Genomic DNA, 20102 nt, shown 5'->3' on the forward strand with positions numbered 1-20102 from the left:
GTTGTTTTTTTTTTGCCCTATTCACCTGCAGCGTCTACAAATTACATTCAAATAATTTAATTCTAATACACTCCATCATAATTACATTTAAAAAAAGGCAATGTTGATTTGTATACGTTAAAATTACAATAATGCCTCAGGCAATGGCAAAAACCGGCATGCACTACAATCCATCTATCAATAACAAAATCTGAATAACTCAACATTTTTTTTAGAGTACTAATGCAAGTGTAAAAAGACACTGTTCAGTTTGCTTTAAACCAGTAGAGGGCGCCAAATACCACAGTGGCTGCTTCTATAAACACACTGTTTTTATAAAATCAGTCTAGTCTATCACGTCAAAAATGTTTGCAATCTTCTAAATTATTTCAGAATTTATATCTAGTAAACCTCAGATTACATTTTAAATCTCTCTGTCTAAAACACTAGATTAGACCTGCATCAACTGTTTGATCAGTACAGCTGTGTATGTAGTTCAACAGCAAAACATAGTTGAAAGTGGTCAAGCCGCATTAGTACACTTTTTGAGTAAGGTGGTTGAATAATGAACACATGCTGGTGACCATTAATGCTGTTCTTTGCAGAAGTGTAATCTAGGCATGCAACTCATTTTCTTTCATGAACAAAGAAGAAAAAGAGCCACTTAAGTGAGTAATAAATACTATTGATGGGATGTGCTGTCAGACTAGCTGATGTTTTGCAGTCAGATCAGTACAGACGTGACACTGATCAGAGAGAAAGCTCACCTGTCAGCTGCTTGTCAACATGAGGTCTGCTGGTGACCGGCGGCTGCTGGATCGGCCGAGAGGAGGGAGGTGTCGGCTGCAGATGATATATATCATTAATATACAAATCAGCATTGTAGTATAATGTACATAGCAGCATGTACACTGATAAAAAAAAAATTTTAATGAGTGCCTTATTTTGTTTAGGAGTAAAGCAGTAAAAATATCTAAGCATCCTTAAACAAGACACTTTTACAAAACTGTTTAAACATTATTAGATATAATGCCTTGTTTTCAGATCATTTAGTTTGAGAAAGTGTATTTTTCCATGAATATATATAATTTAATATATCTATTTTATAATAATAATAATAATAATTTATTCCTGTGATGTTAAACCTGAATTTTTTAAATTAAAATTCATCTGAATATGCTAATTTAGCGCTCAAGAATAATTTATTTTTTGTAGAAACCATGATACACTTTTTATGGATTGTTTCATGAATAAAAAAAGTAAAAAAAAAAGTTTATATGAAACAAATATTTTTTAACAATGTATTTATAATTTACTTTCAATTCTGTACAATTTAATGCATCTTTGCTGAATAGAAAGGAGTAATTGCTTTCAAAAAAGACCCCCAAAGTCTTGATATGTCTTGCAATTTTAGTTCTTAAGTAATTTTATCTTGTTATAACATTTTAAAATGTTTACTTTTCAAAGTTCAGTACTCTGGGAAATTATGCTTAAAAGCGAAACATGTGCTACAAGCAGTGCAGCTGCTAGCCATTTTGGTGCCCTAAGCATAATTCCTTTATGATGCCCCCCACCCCTACAAAAAAAACTTTTTATTACCAAACATAACTCAATACCGATAACACACAATAGCAGCATCACAGTATAAAACTTAAGAACACTAAAAAGAGAAAGTAAAATCTTCACAGCTTTGCTGACTTTGTAAACAGTAAACAGAATAGCAAAATAATTCAATGTCACTTTGAATAAATTAAATTAAATAATCATCAATAAGTACAAACAAGAATAATAAGTCTTCTTAAATAAAACAAAGATTTAGAGGACTAAAAGTCACAACTTTGCTTACTTTGTAAACACTGTAGGCTATGTAGAACAGCTAAAAACACACATTCAAGTAAAGTGCAAAAACTTCTTAGACCAAATGTTGTCAAAATAAACCAAAGACATACATTTTGAGGAAGCCATAATGCTTATAACCGCGCGCGAATAACCGGAACGGACTATTCGGCATGGGGTTGGGGGGGGGAGGGGTTCTAGACTAGACTAGAGCAATTATTAAATATCTTTCTTGTTCCCCCTTTTTTGATACATATACATGGCTAAAATGTGCCTAATATGTCTATAGGCTAATGAAATAATACCGGCATTTAAAAAAAAAAAAAAATCATTAGGCTATTTTTGGTGCCCTCTCAGCACTTGGTGCCCTACGCACAGTGCGTGATGCCCGTGGTGGTAGCGGCGGCGTTGGCTACAAGTCAGAAAAAGATACAATATGTCCATTTTATTTTTTGTAGCATAGCTTAAAAAACAAACAAAGCACTGTGTATCACTTCTTATGCCTGTCGTAGTTGTTTTTCCGACACAGTTTAAATTCATTTCACTGCTTGTGTGCAAACAACTTAGACCTTTCTGACCTCAAATATTACCATGACCATCTTAAACACTAAACAACATATGATATGGGAAATCAAAGAACCGTGATGCTGATTGCACAGATATTTTTATACTCACACATCCAATACAGCCAACTGGAAGAGAGATTCAGACATAAATAACAGTTAACAAAGCTCCATGAAGAAAAGCTGCCAGGGCAGGATGATTGAAGCACACACACACACACAAAGAGGGCCTGACCTTGCACTTTACAAAACATGCACTGCTGAAATACCAGAACACTCTGATCCTCAGATTTCATGCCGGGATTGAGAAAAAGGATTCTTCGGTGAGAGGACATGAAGTGCTCTGATGGCCAGTGTGAGAGGATACTGACAGCATGTATTTTGAGATCAAGAGAACGATTGTCTTGGGGACGATCCAGACCACGGGTCCCAGGGTCTAAAGATAGAGGTCAGGGGTGGCTGTCCGGGTAGACAAGCAGTGACTGCTAAACATCTGCCATCACGGTCACTTCTGCAGAGATGGAAGAATCTCTGCAACTACTTTGACCTTGAAAACATTACACTAGCATATGCAAGAGGAGTTTAGGACATGGAGGAGATAAAAAGGGGCCATTCATAGCCAGCACATGTTGAGCAAATTGGATCTTCACTTGGAAAATACTCGCTCCTCTAGATACGTTTTAGGGCTGGTACAGATCCAGAGGTACTGTGCAAGATGTTGTAAATGTGTAATAGCAAGAAATAATTTCATTTTTTTTCGGTGTCAAAATTACTAGATTTGTATTTGTTTTAAATATTATTTCATATATATGTATATGTATGAGAATGTAAAAGAATACAAGAATACAATTTAAATGCAATTGGCAGGATAAATCCCACGTATACAAGCATCTCTACATATGCTTAATGACTGTAAGTGTAGAGAAAAATAAAAAAATACTAATAATGCTGGAGCACTGAAGACACACTAAAATTATTTTTTTCCACAGATAATTGTAACTTGTGTTTTGTCACAAGACTACTTTTCTCCCTCGAGATATAATCATGAAATCTCATAAAATTAGATTAAAATTAGATACACAAAGAAGGCTCCACATGAGGCAGTCATGCAACCCAGTTTGCAAAACATCATGCCCACCAGGTGCCCTCTCCTCACATGCACTTTCCAACTTCCAAGTAGATCTGGATTGACTGTGAAACAAGCATGGAAAATGTCCCGGGGGGAATGTAACATCCATCAAAATAAATTCCATGGTAAGACAAAAGAAAGTTTACTTTACAGCACTTCAGAATGCCATTTCTCCCTCTGTCAAAGCGTGTTAAAACAAGTGTACTGCAAAAGCAAAAAAAAAAATTACTAGGTTAGAATTAAATTAATAGCTGCATGCTTGGCAGCAGCTGTTTAAAGATGTTAAAACAAATATAATGGCAATAAATACTTGCAAGTGAAAGTAAAGATGCTTCTAAGAAGCAGCAACCATCACACAAGTACAACTCAGAAAATTAAAATAAAAAAAAAACAAAATAAAAAAGTAGCTGAAACATTCTTAAAATTACACTAAACTTCAGCAGTGATAAATAAACTTGTCAAAAAAGTAGACAATTATGGAAGATCCTTGGAGTCAACAGAAAACAGCCACCTGGTTTCCTTCTATTGTAATTAGCTCTGACAAGCTCAGACACGGGCCTCGCAAATCAGTAGCAAAGGGTTCATTTCAATTTCCACATGGACTATTTCTGGATTAGCAACACAACAGATGGGAAGATGGGCTTTAACATCTGGGATCGATCTGGAGATAATAGCGCTCATCCGGGACTTTCTCCCAGAAGATGAACGAGTGTACAGCGACAGACCTGCCAGAAATCACACGCTGCTGTTCTGGAAACAGCTGGGAATCTCGGGATCATCATGTTTGTTTTGAATGTGGACACTACATGAATCACAACAACTTTGCACATTTTCTGAGGAAAATGATGGTAATACCTGGATTGATGGTCGTCCTTCTCCATCTCCACTTGCTCCGTAATCACCTGATCCCTGTAGATTTTGAAGGAGAACAGAAAACTACATAAATTTCATCACACTGTTATCTAGTTGGCTGGAGGGCATGTAATACATCATGTGTCATACTGGTGGGCATTAAAGCTTTATTCTGTGGAAAACCTAACTGGAGGCGACACATTCTTTTCTAGAAATGAATGGAAGTAAATTCCAAGCACTATCAGCCATAGATGGATAACAATCAGTCGACAGATACTCCAGTTACTCCCTAAAAGTAAAGGTTACTCATCCTTATGTCGTTCCAAACTGATGTTATTTTCATTCTGACATGAAATACAAGTCACATTTATCTATATAGTGCTATACACAACTTAGTTTATTTCAAGGCAGCTTCACTTTTAATAATACAGGAAAATAACATTGTTAATGTTTTAAAATTCATCAACCAACTCCATCTAAGTTTTAACACAATGTCTTTATTCAGCTCAGGTTAGTTCAGTGTTTTTTCAGTTTAATTCAGTATCTGTGTAAAGATCAAAAATTATGCAACTGTTCAAATTCAACTATATTTTTGTGATGCTTTTATGCTATTTGTTGCCCTTTTTGGAACTTTCAAAATACACTTCCGTTGTGTGGAAAAGATCTCAGACATTCAGTCTGCACACATTTCGAATTACAAGGAAGGGGAAAAAATTATACTGGGCTGGAAACTCATTGGATGAGTAAATGATGACAATTAAATTTTAGGGTGAATTATTGCTTTAAGGTTCAGATTTAATGTAATTGTAGCTCCTTTGGTAGGACATTGGTTCAGTTCCCGGGAAACAAAGAACAGCTAAAATATATACCTTAAAATGCACTGTGAGTTGCTTTAGATACCAGCTTCTGCCAAATACGTAAATACAAACGTAAAGTGATGCAGCAGCAATTCTGAGATGAGTCACCTGGGGAAGACGGTCTAAATCTGAACACTTGCAAGGTAAGCTATCCCTTTCACACTGGTCTCATTTCTAAAAGACTACATGATAACTGGCAAAAAAAAAAAAAACACATGCACCTTAGTTCAATGCTTTCCATTTTACAAAATGGAAAGCATTGAAGACTTGTTTGAGAATGCAGCTAGATCTTGTTTTATGCATTGGATCTCCCATAGTATAATTTCATGATTTTTCACCTCGCTGCAATGGTAATATTTGGATTAATCACCCATTTTAGAACTGCTTAACTTTTAATAGTGTGTGTAGCTGTAATGTGAACCATTTATGTGCCGATTTCTCATCTCCCACAAAGCTGAGGCATAATAAAGGCATATGTTTTTAGTCCTGTGGATGGTTCTGAATAAGGGACTTGAATTCTGAATTAAGGGACACGGTTACAATCTTGCATTTTCCTCTAGGTTCGGTTGAGCATTCCAAATTATATAGGTAAGCAATATCACAAAAGGAAGAGTGCAGTTTTTCCCAAATATCATCACAAATGTCATATTGTTATTTCATTTTTTTCTTTTTCTTTGTCAATGCAAGTTTCTAAATGAAACCACAGAAGAACTGCTTAGACTCTCTGAGTAACACATAGGGCCCTAACATACACCCGGCGCAATGCGACACAAGGCGCAAATGTGTTTCAGTCCGGCGCCATTCGCATTTTTCCATCCAGCACCACGTAATTTAATTAGCAAATGCATTTGGCCCATTTGTGCGCACATTGGCTTGCTGATCGAAAAAAAGAGGTGTGTTCAGGCGCATTGCTGGCGCATTGCTATTTTAAGGAGCTGAAAACAGACTGCGCCATAGACCAACTCAAACCTGGTCTAAAGTCTAAAGACAATGGCGAAATATTTTTTTGTTATTTAAAGAGCATGTTGGTAAAAAATGTGCCTCTGGACTGGTCCACAGTGCACGTTGACTTTTCTTATTACACACAGGGATGTGCATCACACAAACATGTCAAATATTACAAACAAAAGTATTACAGTGTAAAATAATATTAGGCCACATAAATATAAAAATGTAATGATGGATAATCATTGTGTGTATTAGAATTAGGCTACCTATTTGCAATTCAGCCTATTACTAGTACTTATAATGATGAATGTAATGGCTATTGAACAATCGTGCCAATACACACACATATATATTAACTGACTCATCGCGCAGAGCTTTGGTGGATGCCTGCTTGTCCCATAGATGATCGGTTTCTTCGCTTGAGAAGCATTCAGCTTTTCCACCAACAAATTCCACCATGTAAATAGCGATCCGCCCTGACGCGAGCGCATCTCGCTCTTAAAGGGAATGGGAGATGACACTCTGATTGGTTTATTGAACGTTATGCCCATTACTCATTAAGAGAATAGAGACAACCCATTCCAAAAATGCGCCCCGGCGTACTAACCGTTTTTCCGTCGTTAAAATGGCAAAAGTGGATTTGGACACGCACTGAGTGTACCTGCGCTGTGCGCTTTACACTTTGCATTTAGATCGTTTAAATAGCGCCCATAGTATTGTTTCGCTACTGAATCAGTTTAATGAACTGATGATTAATCTACCATTTAAATTAATCATTTAAATGAATGAAATCATTAAGACTTGCCACCACCTACGGCTGATTTTAGTTTCCTATTTAAATGATTAAAAAATAAAATTAATCCAGTTTAAGGGGCCATATATATTACCTCATAGTGAAAGCGTTAATTTCTGTCACTGCTGAGAACCACTGCACAGAATATTAAAAAATATGAAAAGTTCAGGAGGCCTAAACCAGCCAATGTACCAGCATAAAAACACACTCAGTAAAATATCTAATTATCATTATCAACAAACTCTAAGGCCCAACAATGATTGCAGGGTCCAAATTGAACCAAAAGGCCCCCAACGCTCAAAACGGCCCTTAGATACTCTAATTTGAAAGCTTATGTGCTTTAAGTCTTACCGCATCGAAGTCATCCTCATCTTCTTCACAGTGCCGTTCAGCCGCCCCAGGGTCTTTCAACACTCTTACATCGCCGATAACACCCTAGAACAATCACACACACACACACAGGTCAGTGAGCTTATTTTGATGGCCATAAGAGGTGTGGTGATATACAGTCCATGCTGTAGAGCAGCTGCTCATTACAATCTGAATCCACTGTGCATTTTCATGCCATTGCCTTTCACGGCAAAAATGCTGGCAGATAACAATGTGTGCCTGATATCTTACTTTTCAAACACATGGCTATCTGACTCCATGTGGGATTTCCCTTTCATGGTTTGCAGCACAGACGGTGATAACATTCAATACGATCCACCAAGCAACACATTCAGCCAATCACTTAATTAATCTCATGTTGTTCCAAAGCTGTGACTTATTTTCTTCTGTGGAACATAAAAAGGAGATGTTTAGCAGGACGTTGATGTTGCTCTTTTCCACACAATAAAAATTAATGAGGCCCAAGAGACATCAAGCTCCAGAAGGATAAAAGCACAATAAAAGTAGTCCTACGACTATTTCTGCTCTATAATGACTGTTTCTCACACAAAGCTATTAATGTGTGCAATATACTGTATGGACTACTGCTAGGTTCATGACAACTGATAACCAATCTTTATTATTAGGAACAGCATGAACATCCAAATAGCTCCTTTTGTGGCCTACAAAGAAACAAAAGAAAATCAAACCCTTTTTGAGCAATATGAGGTTGAGTCACTGATTATAGAAATGTAGGTAAATTGCTGGTAAGATCTGACATGACTTCCCTTCTCATGTCTCAAGGGCAAAGGTCAAAGGTTTAGGAACAGAATGTAGTGAAGGAAGCTTTATGATGTCTTAATTGCCCTTATATTTCACGCTGTGACCTGCTGAGACCCTCTTACAATTCTAACAAGGGGTCAGATTTACAGACCTGATTGCCCCACAGTTATGCACATGGTCTTAATGAGAGGGATGAATTAACAATCATATCTTGCTTAATCAGGTCTGTAATTATGATGGCCATCTCCTCATGATGGAGTTCCCACAGGAAATGGAAGCCACATGAAACAAGGAGCCATACTGAACTGAACAAGATCCATCTGCTTCTGAGTGGCCATTATGAGCTGTGGGAAATGTGAGGCATTTCTGCTGCCTCAGTTGCCTCACTATGGGTATATGACAACATGCTTGAAAGCACTAGCATAACTAGGACACAAGGCAGTGCATTCAATCACATCACTTCACAGACCAGTTAGGCGGCTTTAGTAGCACAGCAGCTGGTGAAAAATCTATTGGCCTATAAAGGCTGTTCTTATTTTATTTGTGTGTGTGTGTGTGTGTTTGTGTAAATATATATATATATATATATATATATATATATATATATATATATATATATATATATATATTGAATTGCATTTAAGAAATATAAAAGTTATAAGATTTATATATAAAAAAGAAAATAATATAATTATTAAGTGATATAAATGATATTAAATGTGTGTGTATGCATGTGTGTGTGAGCGCTATTCAATAAATGAAATTTAACAAAATAAATGATGCTAAAATAAAAAAAATATGCATGGTACATCAAATATATGAATCCATATATTTATTAATATATCATAAAATAAAATAAAATAAAATAAAATGAAAAAAAAATAAAAATAAAATAAAATAAAACAAAACATGCTGTTAGATCTCATCTGACTGAATTCAGGGGAAGAACAGGGCAGCGGCCGGTTTTCACTGATCTCAGATGGGGGGTCCACTGCTCCCTAGTGGTTTTTTAAAACAATTAACTACTCTACTCCAACAAGGAAAATACGTGTAGACTATTTTACAACAACAAAATGTTTGTTGTGTTTTATACAGGCCAATTTGAGCAATTAAATCATGCAAGAGTCACTCAACCACAGATCATTTTATTGCACCTTCCCTTTTCTGGGCTAAGCTAGCCTTGGTTTTACTTGTTTTCATTGGAATATTATGATTTGAAATAATGGACTGTGTACATACCAAAAACTTATCAGGGTCTGCTCCACTTGCATGACCAACAAACACTCCAGCCGCGGCATCCAGGTCCATATCATCTGGAGACCGCTCAAAACTCATGACCTGAGGATCTGAGTCACAGTTGAAGTAGAGGGAAACACGCTCATTCAAAACACTGATGGAAAAGCGGGTCCAGGTGTTCACCATGGAAGGCACGGAAAATCTGGCCGCCTCATATGAGCTCTCCGAGTCTGGCTCAGTGTAGTAGAAGATGATATACTGCTTGCCCTTCTCCACCGCTGACAGCTTCACACCAACATACATGTAGTTCTGGGTTGGGTCAGTGATTGAGAAGATGACACCAGGCTTGGAGGACGTGGGTTTAATGTTGAAGATAAGGGAGAAGTCACGGAAGAAAGGGTTGGGCAGGTGGGCCGCGGCTGACTGACCCACATTGGAGCTTTGGTCAAACACATAGCCAGGGCTGTTATCATGGTCAAAGACTTTGGAGACGCCATCAGGTGGAGGATCACCAATTAACTGCAACAACGACACTCCACTTTCTTCTGTGGAAAGAAAGGAAAAGAATATGAATGGACTTTACAAAGCGCTATACAAAAGTGAATGGTCAGGAATGGGCAGCAGGCTGGGACTAGCACATTATTAGTCTGCTCAAACATGTATTGTAGAGGAAGTGCTCAACACTGACAGCTGTGATGGGAAATCAAGGGGTGAATCTTGACTTTAGTTTTGAAATATTATGAGAAAGCACCACTTTGGCTGTATCTTTAGTGAGCTAAAAGTAATTTCATCCTTTTCAGGAGGAAAATTTGCGAATAAAAAAAAGACAGATTTCTAGAGAATTTCATGTAAATCATGTTTGGGACTTTTTGATATCCTGAAACAATGTTCAGGTATAACACTTTTGATTTAACAAGAACGTTAACATTCATCAACCCTCTTGGTTATTTATTCCCAGTTCATCTTGATAATGAAATGTACTATGCATGTAATACAATGGCATCTTTTAAATGTTATAAATATTATGAGAACAATATAAAATATATTGTATAAGACTCACGAGACAGCAAGCAAAAAAATATAAAAAAAAGACTTACTACTTCAAACTTAGACTGCTGGGTGAGATCAGGAGACTCACATGTTCAACATCACCAAGCATAGACATATTTAGATAGTTTTGAAAATAAGCTAGACATGGAAACATCACGGGCTCCATGTGCTGACATGTCATGAGGAGGGAAAGGTGTGAGGTTACAGCTGTACAGCTTAAGACCCTTCCTGCATACACAAACACACGTACATGGGCACAGAGGCACACACACACATACACACACACACAAACACCGATTCTGCTTTTATAAATATAGAAAAGTAAGAATATGCCACAAAAAGTCCCTCCTTTTCTATCATATTGAAGATCATTTTGTTTTGTTAGATAAAACAGCATGAAACGAAAGCCAGAACAAATAAAAAAACACACAAAACACTAAATAACATAACAAGTGTTCATTAAACTCACATATAAATGTGTGTTTTCAAAATGTTAATAGAAAGATTAAAGGGTCTTTTGGAACATGAAAAGACTACCAAGTACAGCTCATGAGCACATGGTCTTATTTATCAAACAAAGATCAAAGTCCTTAAGGGGCTTGCATATTCAGCATTCAGATGGTGCTTTTGTTAGGAGTTGAAACAAAACTCTTCTTGCCTTTGTTGCACATGAAAGGATTAGAAAAGAAAACACACCTTACTTATGGTTTTAGTGTGATGTGAATTTTCAGCTTGTGAACCTAATCTTAGGTTTGATTTACCTAGACAGAGGAGAACCACTCTTCTGAGTTTCACTATTCAAAGCGTAAACGGTCTTTAGATCATGACAAGATAATGACAAACTTGCATTCCTGCACATGTTCAGGTGCTGTTGTGTAAACAGTGGGCATGCTTAACCAGTGTTCAATGGCTATTGGCCACTTCAATGCAAAACTAAAGTTTTCTGAGACATGTTGGGCTTGTGAAAATTATTCCAGGGAAACTAGGATCCTTGACTTTTGTTTTTTTCAGACAGCAGGCAATAAATTCTAATTCCAGAATCCAGATGTGTCCGGATAGAATGAGACTTACAGAAGCCCCTGAGGCCATGTGTGTCTGCTCTTGTACATGAATACAACAACCGAGACAATTGACACTAATAACTATCATAAGACTTTCAGATTTTTGCAACTGAAAAGTGCTTCTATTTCTGACAGCATCATCATTACTTAGTCAAGCCAGATCAAGACTAGGTAGTGCCAGGAAAGACAGAATCAATAGCAGAATTAAGTCAATGGATACAACTAGAATAAAACAGGGTATACAAGGAGAAGGTAAATATCTGTATTTGATTTTATTTATTGGGATTTCATTGGATTGTTAAAAATGTTTATTTTAATATAAATGTAACAAAAATATACAAATATTAAAGATTAAACAAACACACACTACATTGCAGCTATAGATGCATAAATTGGTCTTATTTACTGAAAAGAAAATATTTTGGGCAAAAACATTTAGCATTCAATGTCAGTTAGTTGATTGGATCTTGTACAAGACAATCTTCAACAATGCATCTTCAATAAACAAGCTACAGGTAGTCCAAAATGCAGTGGCTAGAGTCCTTACCAGGTCAAGAAAATATGATCATATTACCCCAATTTTACAGTCTCTGCACTGGCTACCTCATCATTACTTACCTATAAGGCCCTAAATGGTTTAGCTCCTGTGTACCTAACTAGCCTTATACCACGTTACAATCCATCACGCTCACTAAGGTCACAAAACTTTTGGTAGTTCCTAGGATAGCAAAGTCCACTAAAGGAGGTATAGAGCTTTTTCACATTTTGGCTTCCAAACTCTGGAATAGCCTTCCTGATAATGTTCGGGGTTCAGACACACTCTCTCTGTTTAAATCTAGATTAAAAACGCATCTTTTTCACCAAGCATACGAATAATGCATCTCTTAAATTGTGAGTGTAGTTGTATCTGATCAAATGCACATTCTTATTCTTTAGCTTGGGTTAAACTAATTAATTTTACTTTGTTGGAACAGTAGCTATGCTAATTATGTCTCTGTTTGTCTCTCTCTTTTACCACGGGATGTAGGATACACACAAGCTCCAGTCTGGATCCAGAACACCTGAGAAGAGATGATGCTGACCCCTCAGAGGACCCCAGATAATGCTAACCCTGAATCAGCAAACAGAACTAACAAATACTGCTAAAAGTGCGACTGCATCATATAATAATTGCAGTTAATAATGTTCATTGTCTGGTTGACTACGTCTTGTATAATTTTTTCTGAAAAATCCTGTCATATGCAGTCAAACTGACAGTCACCACTTATAAGCTACTACTAAAAATTGTAGAAACATAATTTTCTGTAAAGTTGCTTTGTAATGATTTTTAGCGTAAAAAGTGCTATACAAATTAACTTGAATTGAACAATAAAAAGACTATAGTTTTAAATGTCTGCTGAGGTTTGTCCATTAACTTCTTTCCATGTCACACTGCTGATGACCTGTAGCCTCTATATGTTCACCAAACAAGTCAACCCTGACATCAATATGCATCAATGTTTTACTACCTCATTGTAATCTGGTAAAGATCTCAAAGGGCCACCAAGTTAGAGTTAAAAAAATAATTTCAATTAAAGTGCCAAACACAAAAACTACTGTAGGTGAAATAATATTTATTACTTAAAACATTACACATTTAAAGTCACGCATCAAAATATGACTTCAGGGGCTAATGAAAAAGGCTTGGGCCCAGATTATAGCTGACAAGAGAGTATACAGGGCATATTTAAATTACGAATGGGCTTATAAAACAGTAAAAAAGATAAATAAAAAAGAATGAAAATTCAACATGAATCAAACTGAACTTCAACTGAAGTAAGTGTTAACCCTCTGTTTTAAGGCCATGAATCCAAAAAAGCTCCCTAATTTTCAGATTTCCTTGTTATGAGTTTTGGCTTTATTTTCATAAGTTTGGCACTTCAATCTGTTGCTGCCACAGAATGCAATTTCTAATCAAGCACTTTAAATAAGTTGTGAGCTGTAATCAGTTTATCCTAAAGCTTTATGAGCCACTTACTGGGCATCCCCTCTAAATCCTGAGAGAGAAAAAACTATATAATCAACATAATTCACCAATTTTGCACTTTGAAGCTTGAACATGAAAATTGCGGTTCAACATTTCAAGTCAAACGTCTGCAATCAAATGTCTCAGATGACCTTATTCTACCAAACAGGGCTGCATTAGAGGTCTGCCGACTTGCACCTTTTATGGGACACTAAATAGTAGTAAGAGATTGGACAGTAATACAATTTAGTGCAATAGGAACACTTAATTTCTTTTGCCAATACAATGGAAGACAGAAATGCTGTATGATTCAATATGACATCAACACTGCCAATTTACCCCAGCAAACCAGTTTAACCTTGGAGGCGCCATAAAGACACAAAGAACATCTCTGCTAAGATTCTCAACACAACAATTCCACATTTTTTTTTTTTTTCTGAGAGTCAAGTCATCTTGGCAATTGCAGGAATTGCCCTCTCAGTTGATCCATTACAGAATGAATTGAGCACACTGTCTATTGGCACTCAGAGACTCCACTGTTGTGGAAAAGGTTCATAAAGGGTCTCTGATCCAATGAGAAATCTAGCACAATAACTTCAATTTTCCCAATGAAGCCATTTTTCCCCAAATCGAATAGCTCCATCTACAAGCTTCAGTGGAGTCCAGACACTACATAACCCCATTATGATCTGTGACACTATTTGAAAAGCTTCCAGAACAGTCATGGGAGGATGGGAGTCGAGACTGTACAGGAGATGAATGTGTGTGCACAGCAGTGAAAGGAAGTAACTTACTAAAAGTAGTGAAATTATTATTAAGTATAAATTTGTACTGTCACAGTAACTCGACTGCTTTAAAAATAATGTTACAGTGGTCCAAGCTAAACTACTGTTAAGAACTTTAGGGTGATTATGATGGTTTTTTTTTTTACTTTTGAAATTAGTAATTTTCTTCTTTTATTCATTTATTTCCATAAAATGTATCGGGAATGTATCCGTGACAGGACATGCATTTAATATCTTAAAAAAGATTTTTGTTCCAAACAAAATGCGTCTTTTAAACTTTCTATTCATTAAAGAATCCTAAATAAAATGTGTCATGGTTTCCACCAAAATATGAAGCAATAAAACTGTTGCCAATATTTATTCTAATAAGAAATGTTTAATTAACACCAAATCAGCATATTAGAAGGATGTTCAAATGGTTGTGTGCATAAAGGCTACAGTAATGCCTGCTTAAACTTCAGCTTTGTTATCACAGGAATAAAATGCTATTTAAACTATATTAAAATACAAAACGATCTTACTTTTGAACAGCAATGTACATGAACGCAGTACATCTCTGTTCTTTAATAAGTCGAATTCATTTCAGTGAATCAACTGATGATGTCCCCCCAAAAAAAGAAGAAAAAAAAACTTCACTTCGAATAACTTGGCCATAATCCTTGCAAGGTAATATTCTGCAAATTTCAATTTAATATGTTCATGCTAATTTAGACTGCTTTTGTATTTTGCTGCCCCCTAAGAAGCTTTTAATGTAGTTAAAGAGTTTCAAAAGCTTCCCCCAGCAGAAAGGAATTCTGATGAGGAATGCAAATACCTTAAAATAACAGACTAATTAACGAGAAGAACAATCAATTGTAGTTAAAGGAGACTACGGTCTGTTACATATTAGTCCGTCCTTTATACAAGCCCCCAGAGCCTCACAAAAACTAACAATGGCAAGACGCTGATACACTTAATGATCTATTGCACCTGACAATTTCACTTTCCAACACAAGCAGCACACCTGGAATTCACTTTTTAACCTGTGATGAAACAAATGTTGAATCCCTCACATGTACTGGAGCTAACATGAGAACCATGATGCTGATGTTGACCGCTTGTGACTACATCCCCCTACAGTCACAAAACATGGGTAAAGTTGTTACAATAGCATAAATACATATTGATAGGATTTGTACTACTTGTGCTGGGAGTTAGCCTAACTGTTAACTTAACCTGCAAAGATTATCAGCACATACGTCATTCGGACAAACTGAGTATCATTAGAAAGATTAAAAACTCCAGCTTCGATATATGACCAATGTTTTGATAAAACTTGATTGCAGTGACTCAAATTTCTTAATTTATGTTAGCAGTGCCAAATCATCAATCGTTAATGTATGACATTTTTAACAGAACCACAACCAGTGTTCATATTCAGTCACGTCTGCTGTGGTTTATTTGTGTTCACTTAAATTGTACTGAACAGCATCCATTGGGGCTATAGTACAAAAGTGTGCATACTTGGATAAATATTGATATATTTACATGTTTACTTCATGTTTTTAATAATTGCCATTCATTTTCCATGATTTTACGAGATCTAAAAAACTGTGAAAACCAATCCTGAAGAAAAAAAAAAAAGTGATGCAGATTTTTGGTCAAACCGCCCAGCACTATTTTGTACCAAAATTGCATTATTTGTATATTTGTATTATTCTAATAATAATACAAAAAGTTTGATTTTATTCCACTGTGTCCTTGGATGGTCTCCTAAAACATGATGTCCACTCAAAGATGTCAATATAACAAGCTGTCTGAGAGATGATGCCTTTTTTAGACACTTTTAAGATAAAGGGCACTTGGCTTTTTTAAATCATACAAAACCATCTGCAGTTCTAGCTATTCATCATGACTCTATTTGCTCATTGTTTATTTCTATATATGTTCATTTGCTTCACAATTCACATGACAGTTTATTCTGTAACCATGTTTCTAGATGTTTATCACAAAACTACACAAATACCAACGGTATGCTCCCAGGATTCACATGGCAGAGGTTTGCAATCATAAATTCAGCCTGAACATTTGGACTAACAATTCTGTGTTAAATCACTCCTACCAAAAATGTTAACATGAAAGCTGCATTTACTGTGTCTCAGCACAAAGACATGCTAATTAGAAGACAGATGATTCTGTCCTCCAGCCACTGAGACGATGAACATTTATCTGTCTTCCACAGTCAAGAACAAACTCTGGAATGAGGGGGGAGAGTCATATGAACGGGATTCACTATCAAAAACAACTCAAGATCAAAGTGTTTGCCTCCCAAGCCTATATTCAATGAAAATAGCTCATGTTTCAATACGAAAAACACTTACTGTAGTTGAGGGCAAAGTACAGAAGACTCATTTTGGACCATCTTTATTTAATAAAACCAGATTCCCTCATAAGCAAAACTAACAGCACCAGAATTAATTCTGTTTAACCTGAATTAGTATTTATTTTTAATTCAGAGAAAGGGACTTTCCTCTCTTATAATATACAGTACATGCATGCATGGATAAGTGTAACACATTAAGTATACAGATTAACAATTTGACTGCAATAACTGCATACTCTGGCAAGAAACAGTATGCAATAGAGAAGATCAAATGTGATTCTCTGTATTTATCTATACTTGACAAATACAGTTCAAAGATACCCCACTTCAGTGTAGGTTAAGAAATTACGTGTGGCATTTTTATGGTTAATTGTTTGACAGTCTTACAGACTTATTCTTTTATGTCTCTCACCAAGTCAAACCACATTTATGAAAAGATGACTATCCATGCAACTACACACCAATCATTAACACCAAGAGGAGTCCCAGTTTAAATCATAACTCCCCCATTCCTCCAACTGCGAAATAAAGTTAAGCTACTTTGTACAAAATAAATTAACAGCACATTTCCAGCCGATTCTTGAATTATTAGATAATAATTTAATCTCATTTCACTCAACAGATCACCTTCACAAAGACAAAGATTTTAGCCAACAAAAAAACTAGGTAATTTACCCAGCTATAAATTAATTTATATTTATCTTCTATTCATCTTAAATGATCTTATATTTAAAATAATTGATTATATAATTGATTATAACATAATAAACCACAACATTACAAGACAATGATTTGAAACACATAAACATGCAAAGACTTGATTTAGTAGTGCCATGCAGTCATCCTTCACTATTCCATGCGGTTTTGTGTGCAAAGTGCAAAGTGAATGTATTAAAACACATCTCCCCAGAGACTCTGTGTCCTTATAAATATTGAAGACCACACAACATTTACAGACAAACAAAAACCCTTATGAGGACTGGTGAATGACAAACAGACAGACAGGTGGTACCGGTTGAAAATGCATTTCTCTTTTTTAATAGCAAAAGAGATGGCATTCCAACCGGGCGTTACCTTTCTGGTTACTAACTGACAAGCACCGATACCCATCATGCTTCTCTTCAGGCAGAGAGTGGCACTCCACGTGGAGGCGGCCCTCATCCAGGAGTGTCCAACAACTGTCACGCAGGACCTCGCAGAAACTGTGACAGGGCAGCGGGGGCGGTAGTCCAGGCGGGCCACACCGCGGGGTCAACAGCAGGCAGAAAAACCATTCCAAGCTATGATGGCAGTTTGACCGCAAAAGCCATGCCCACTGGGTCATAATTGCCTGAACTTCCTCCACACTGCTTTGATTGAGAAAATTTGGCACTGCGAAACTCTCCACTCCCATTTTAGTGCAAAACGGCAAACCAGAATCGACTGGCAAGCAGCGTGGGGATTCAATGACTTTTGGTATGCTAGCTACTAAAAACTCACTTTCAATGGTTAGTACATTTTCTGAGACAGTGTATTCAGAGGAATACAATGACATGTTATCATAATCATGCTCTGTAGAATTATTCCCATTTGTATCATTATAAGTGCTAACATTTTTATAAGGAACATTCATGCTTTTATTAAATCGACTGTCTGTTGTGTCGTTGATGCTCTGAAGTCCATCCAACTGGTCCTCTTTGGTCTCCAATGTGAGATTTCTTATGTGCAAACTTGCATTTTCAGTAGCAATTCCCAAAACGTTGGTTGTTGTAACATAGCCATCCTGTCTTTCAAATTGCGAAGATCCGGATCCGGATCCAGAAGCAAATTCAGACCATGACCCAGTTATAGATTCTGACTCAATCCCCAACCTAGACCTAGACTCTGATTTCCCCTCGAAATGATCTCCATCATAACTGACCTTTTTCGGGACCTCAGTTACGGAAGCACCTGTACCTGTTGTTCTGGGCGGTTCTGTCCTCGGTGGTGATGTGGGCCTTATGGTTGTCAGGTAGGCCGGTGTCTGTGTGCCCTTCACATTTTCTTTCGAGTCATCAAACCAGAACCAGCCGTGTGTGTGGCATATCCTCAAGCACACCAGAATAAAGAGGCAAAGCCAAAACCTGAGCTTAGACATCACGTTCACTTTCAATCATTCAGCAATTCAAACAGGATCCTGACATGCCCTCAATAGTAATCCACACACAGACTCGTCCCTGGCTCACCGTAAAGTCACCACATTCAGCCCACAAGCCAGGCAGGAAAAGTTTAGAGGAGGAGTAACATATTTAAAAGAGAGCGGGAGGCTGGTCCGTCATTGGCCAAGCTTGGGACCTTTTCCTCCCCCGTAGCTCCATCTCCCTTTGTCCTTGTGAAAGAGTGTCTCTGATGATAGATATTCTTACCAAAAATGGCTGCAAGGCGTCCTTTTGTGTACGCTTCTAAATGCCCTCACTGATGGAATTAAGAGTCGTTTCAACTTACTTTAACAGCTTTTAAAGGGGGAGAGAAATTCCACAGACCCCGTTACACAGAAACAGAAATAGTCAAAAACACCTCTTAAATGCAGAAATGCATGCTTTAAATTGGTTTGCCATTTGCTGAAGCTCTGATTTAAATACTAGTTGATAAAATAATACTAGATTTGCATTTTCTGAGGGAAATACCATTGCTTGCAAGCTTTGATAAAATAGCATTGAGTTGCTGCATCAGAAACATTTCTCCAGTATTACTGTAACAGTAACAATCAATACCACACACATGCCCATTTAAAAGTTTGAGGTTTGTAAATATTAATAATCAGAAAGTCTGAGCAAAGTCAGTCCATTATGCAAATCACTGTAATTATTATTCTAGAGTTCCTACAAAACCCAAACAGTGCTACCTAGTTAGAACAACTTCCTTAAGATCCTTCTGATGATAAAGTACAAAATGTATTCCTTGTTTAGGAGACACAGGTGTCATAAATCACTTCAAAACTATGTCAGTGTAGTCTCCAGCTTTGAACTGGAACAAGCTGTCTAAAAACTTGCTCACCTCCAGTATAGGCTGAAACTAAACCCTATCCATTCAATATAAATCTTGCTCTCTGGCTTAAACTCACCATTAGTTTTACCTGAGCCCACCCCCTTGCTCTACACTTCAACCAGGACACAGTTACAGAGTCATCTAGAGCTTGTGCACTTGTTCAGACAAGCATACGAGAGCTGGTGACAGAGACCCACTAGATGCTAACGGAAATTCTATGAGGACTGTCAAACTATTAATATTTCTTCTGAAGACATTTTAAAAATACAAATTTAGAAAACATGCACACGTGTCATTGCACATTACCATTACTTAGAATTAGAATCTTCTTAAAATGACCATGTGCTTACAATTTCAGGACACACAACAAAGACAGTTTTCAATTGCTGCATTTTGGATGTGTACGATTATGATATATAATATTTAATATCTCTGATATGTTTAAATTAATAAATGCAATAATTTCAAGTACAATTAAGTGCCACTTT

The 20102-nt window shown here is 36.7% G+C and overlaps 1 protein-coding gene across 4 annotated transcripts in view; it reads right to left on the minus strand.

Annotated features, from left to right (window-relative positions):
• Positions 1-20102, minus strand: part of LOC128020138 (collagen alpha-1(XVIII) chain) — a 75398-nt gene that overhangs the window by 18343 nt on the left and 36953 nt on the right. For 2 of the 4 annotated variants that reach the window (XM_052606781.1, XM_052606780.1), the window contains exons 1-5: positions 17683-18841; positions 9349-9890; positions 7309-7392; positions 4363-4416; positions 747-822 (exon numbers count right to left, since the gene is read on the minus strand). In XM_052606781.1, coding sequence (XP_052462741.1) covers positions 747-822; positions 4363-4416; positions 7309-7392; positions 9349-9890; positions 17683-18724 — 1798 coding nt within the window. In that variant the 5' untranslated portion in view covers positions 18725-18841. Of the gene's footprint in view, positions 1-746; positions 823-4362; positions 4417-7308; positions 7393-9348; positions 9891-17682; positions 18842-20102 lie in introns of those variants that run through there. The other 2 variants (XM_052606782.1, XM_052606783.1) reach the window with 2 other exon arrangements.

This window comes from Carassius gibelio, chromosome A9 (assembly GCF_023724105.1).
Source record: "Carassius gibelio isolate Cgi1373 ecotype wild population from Czech Republic chromosome A9, carGib1.2-hapl.c, whole genome shotgun sequence".
In the NCBI taxonomy this organism is placed as follows: domain Eukaryota; kingdom Metazoa; phylum Chordata; class Actinopteri; order Cypriniformes; family Cyprinidae; genus Carassius; species Carassius gibelio.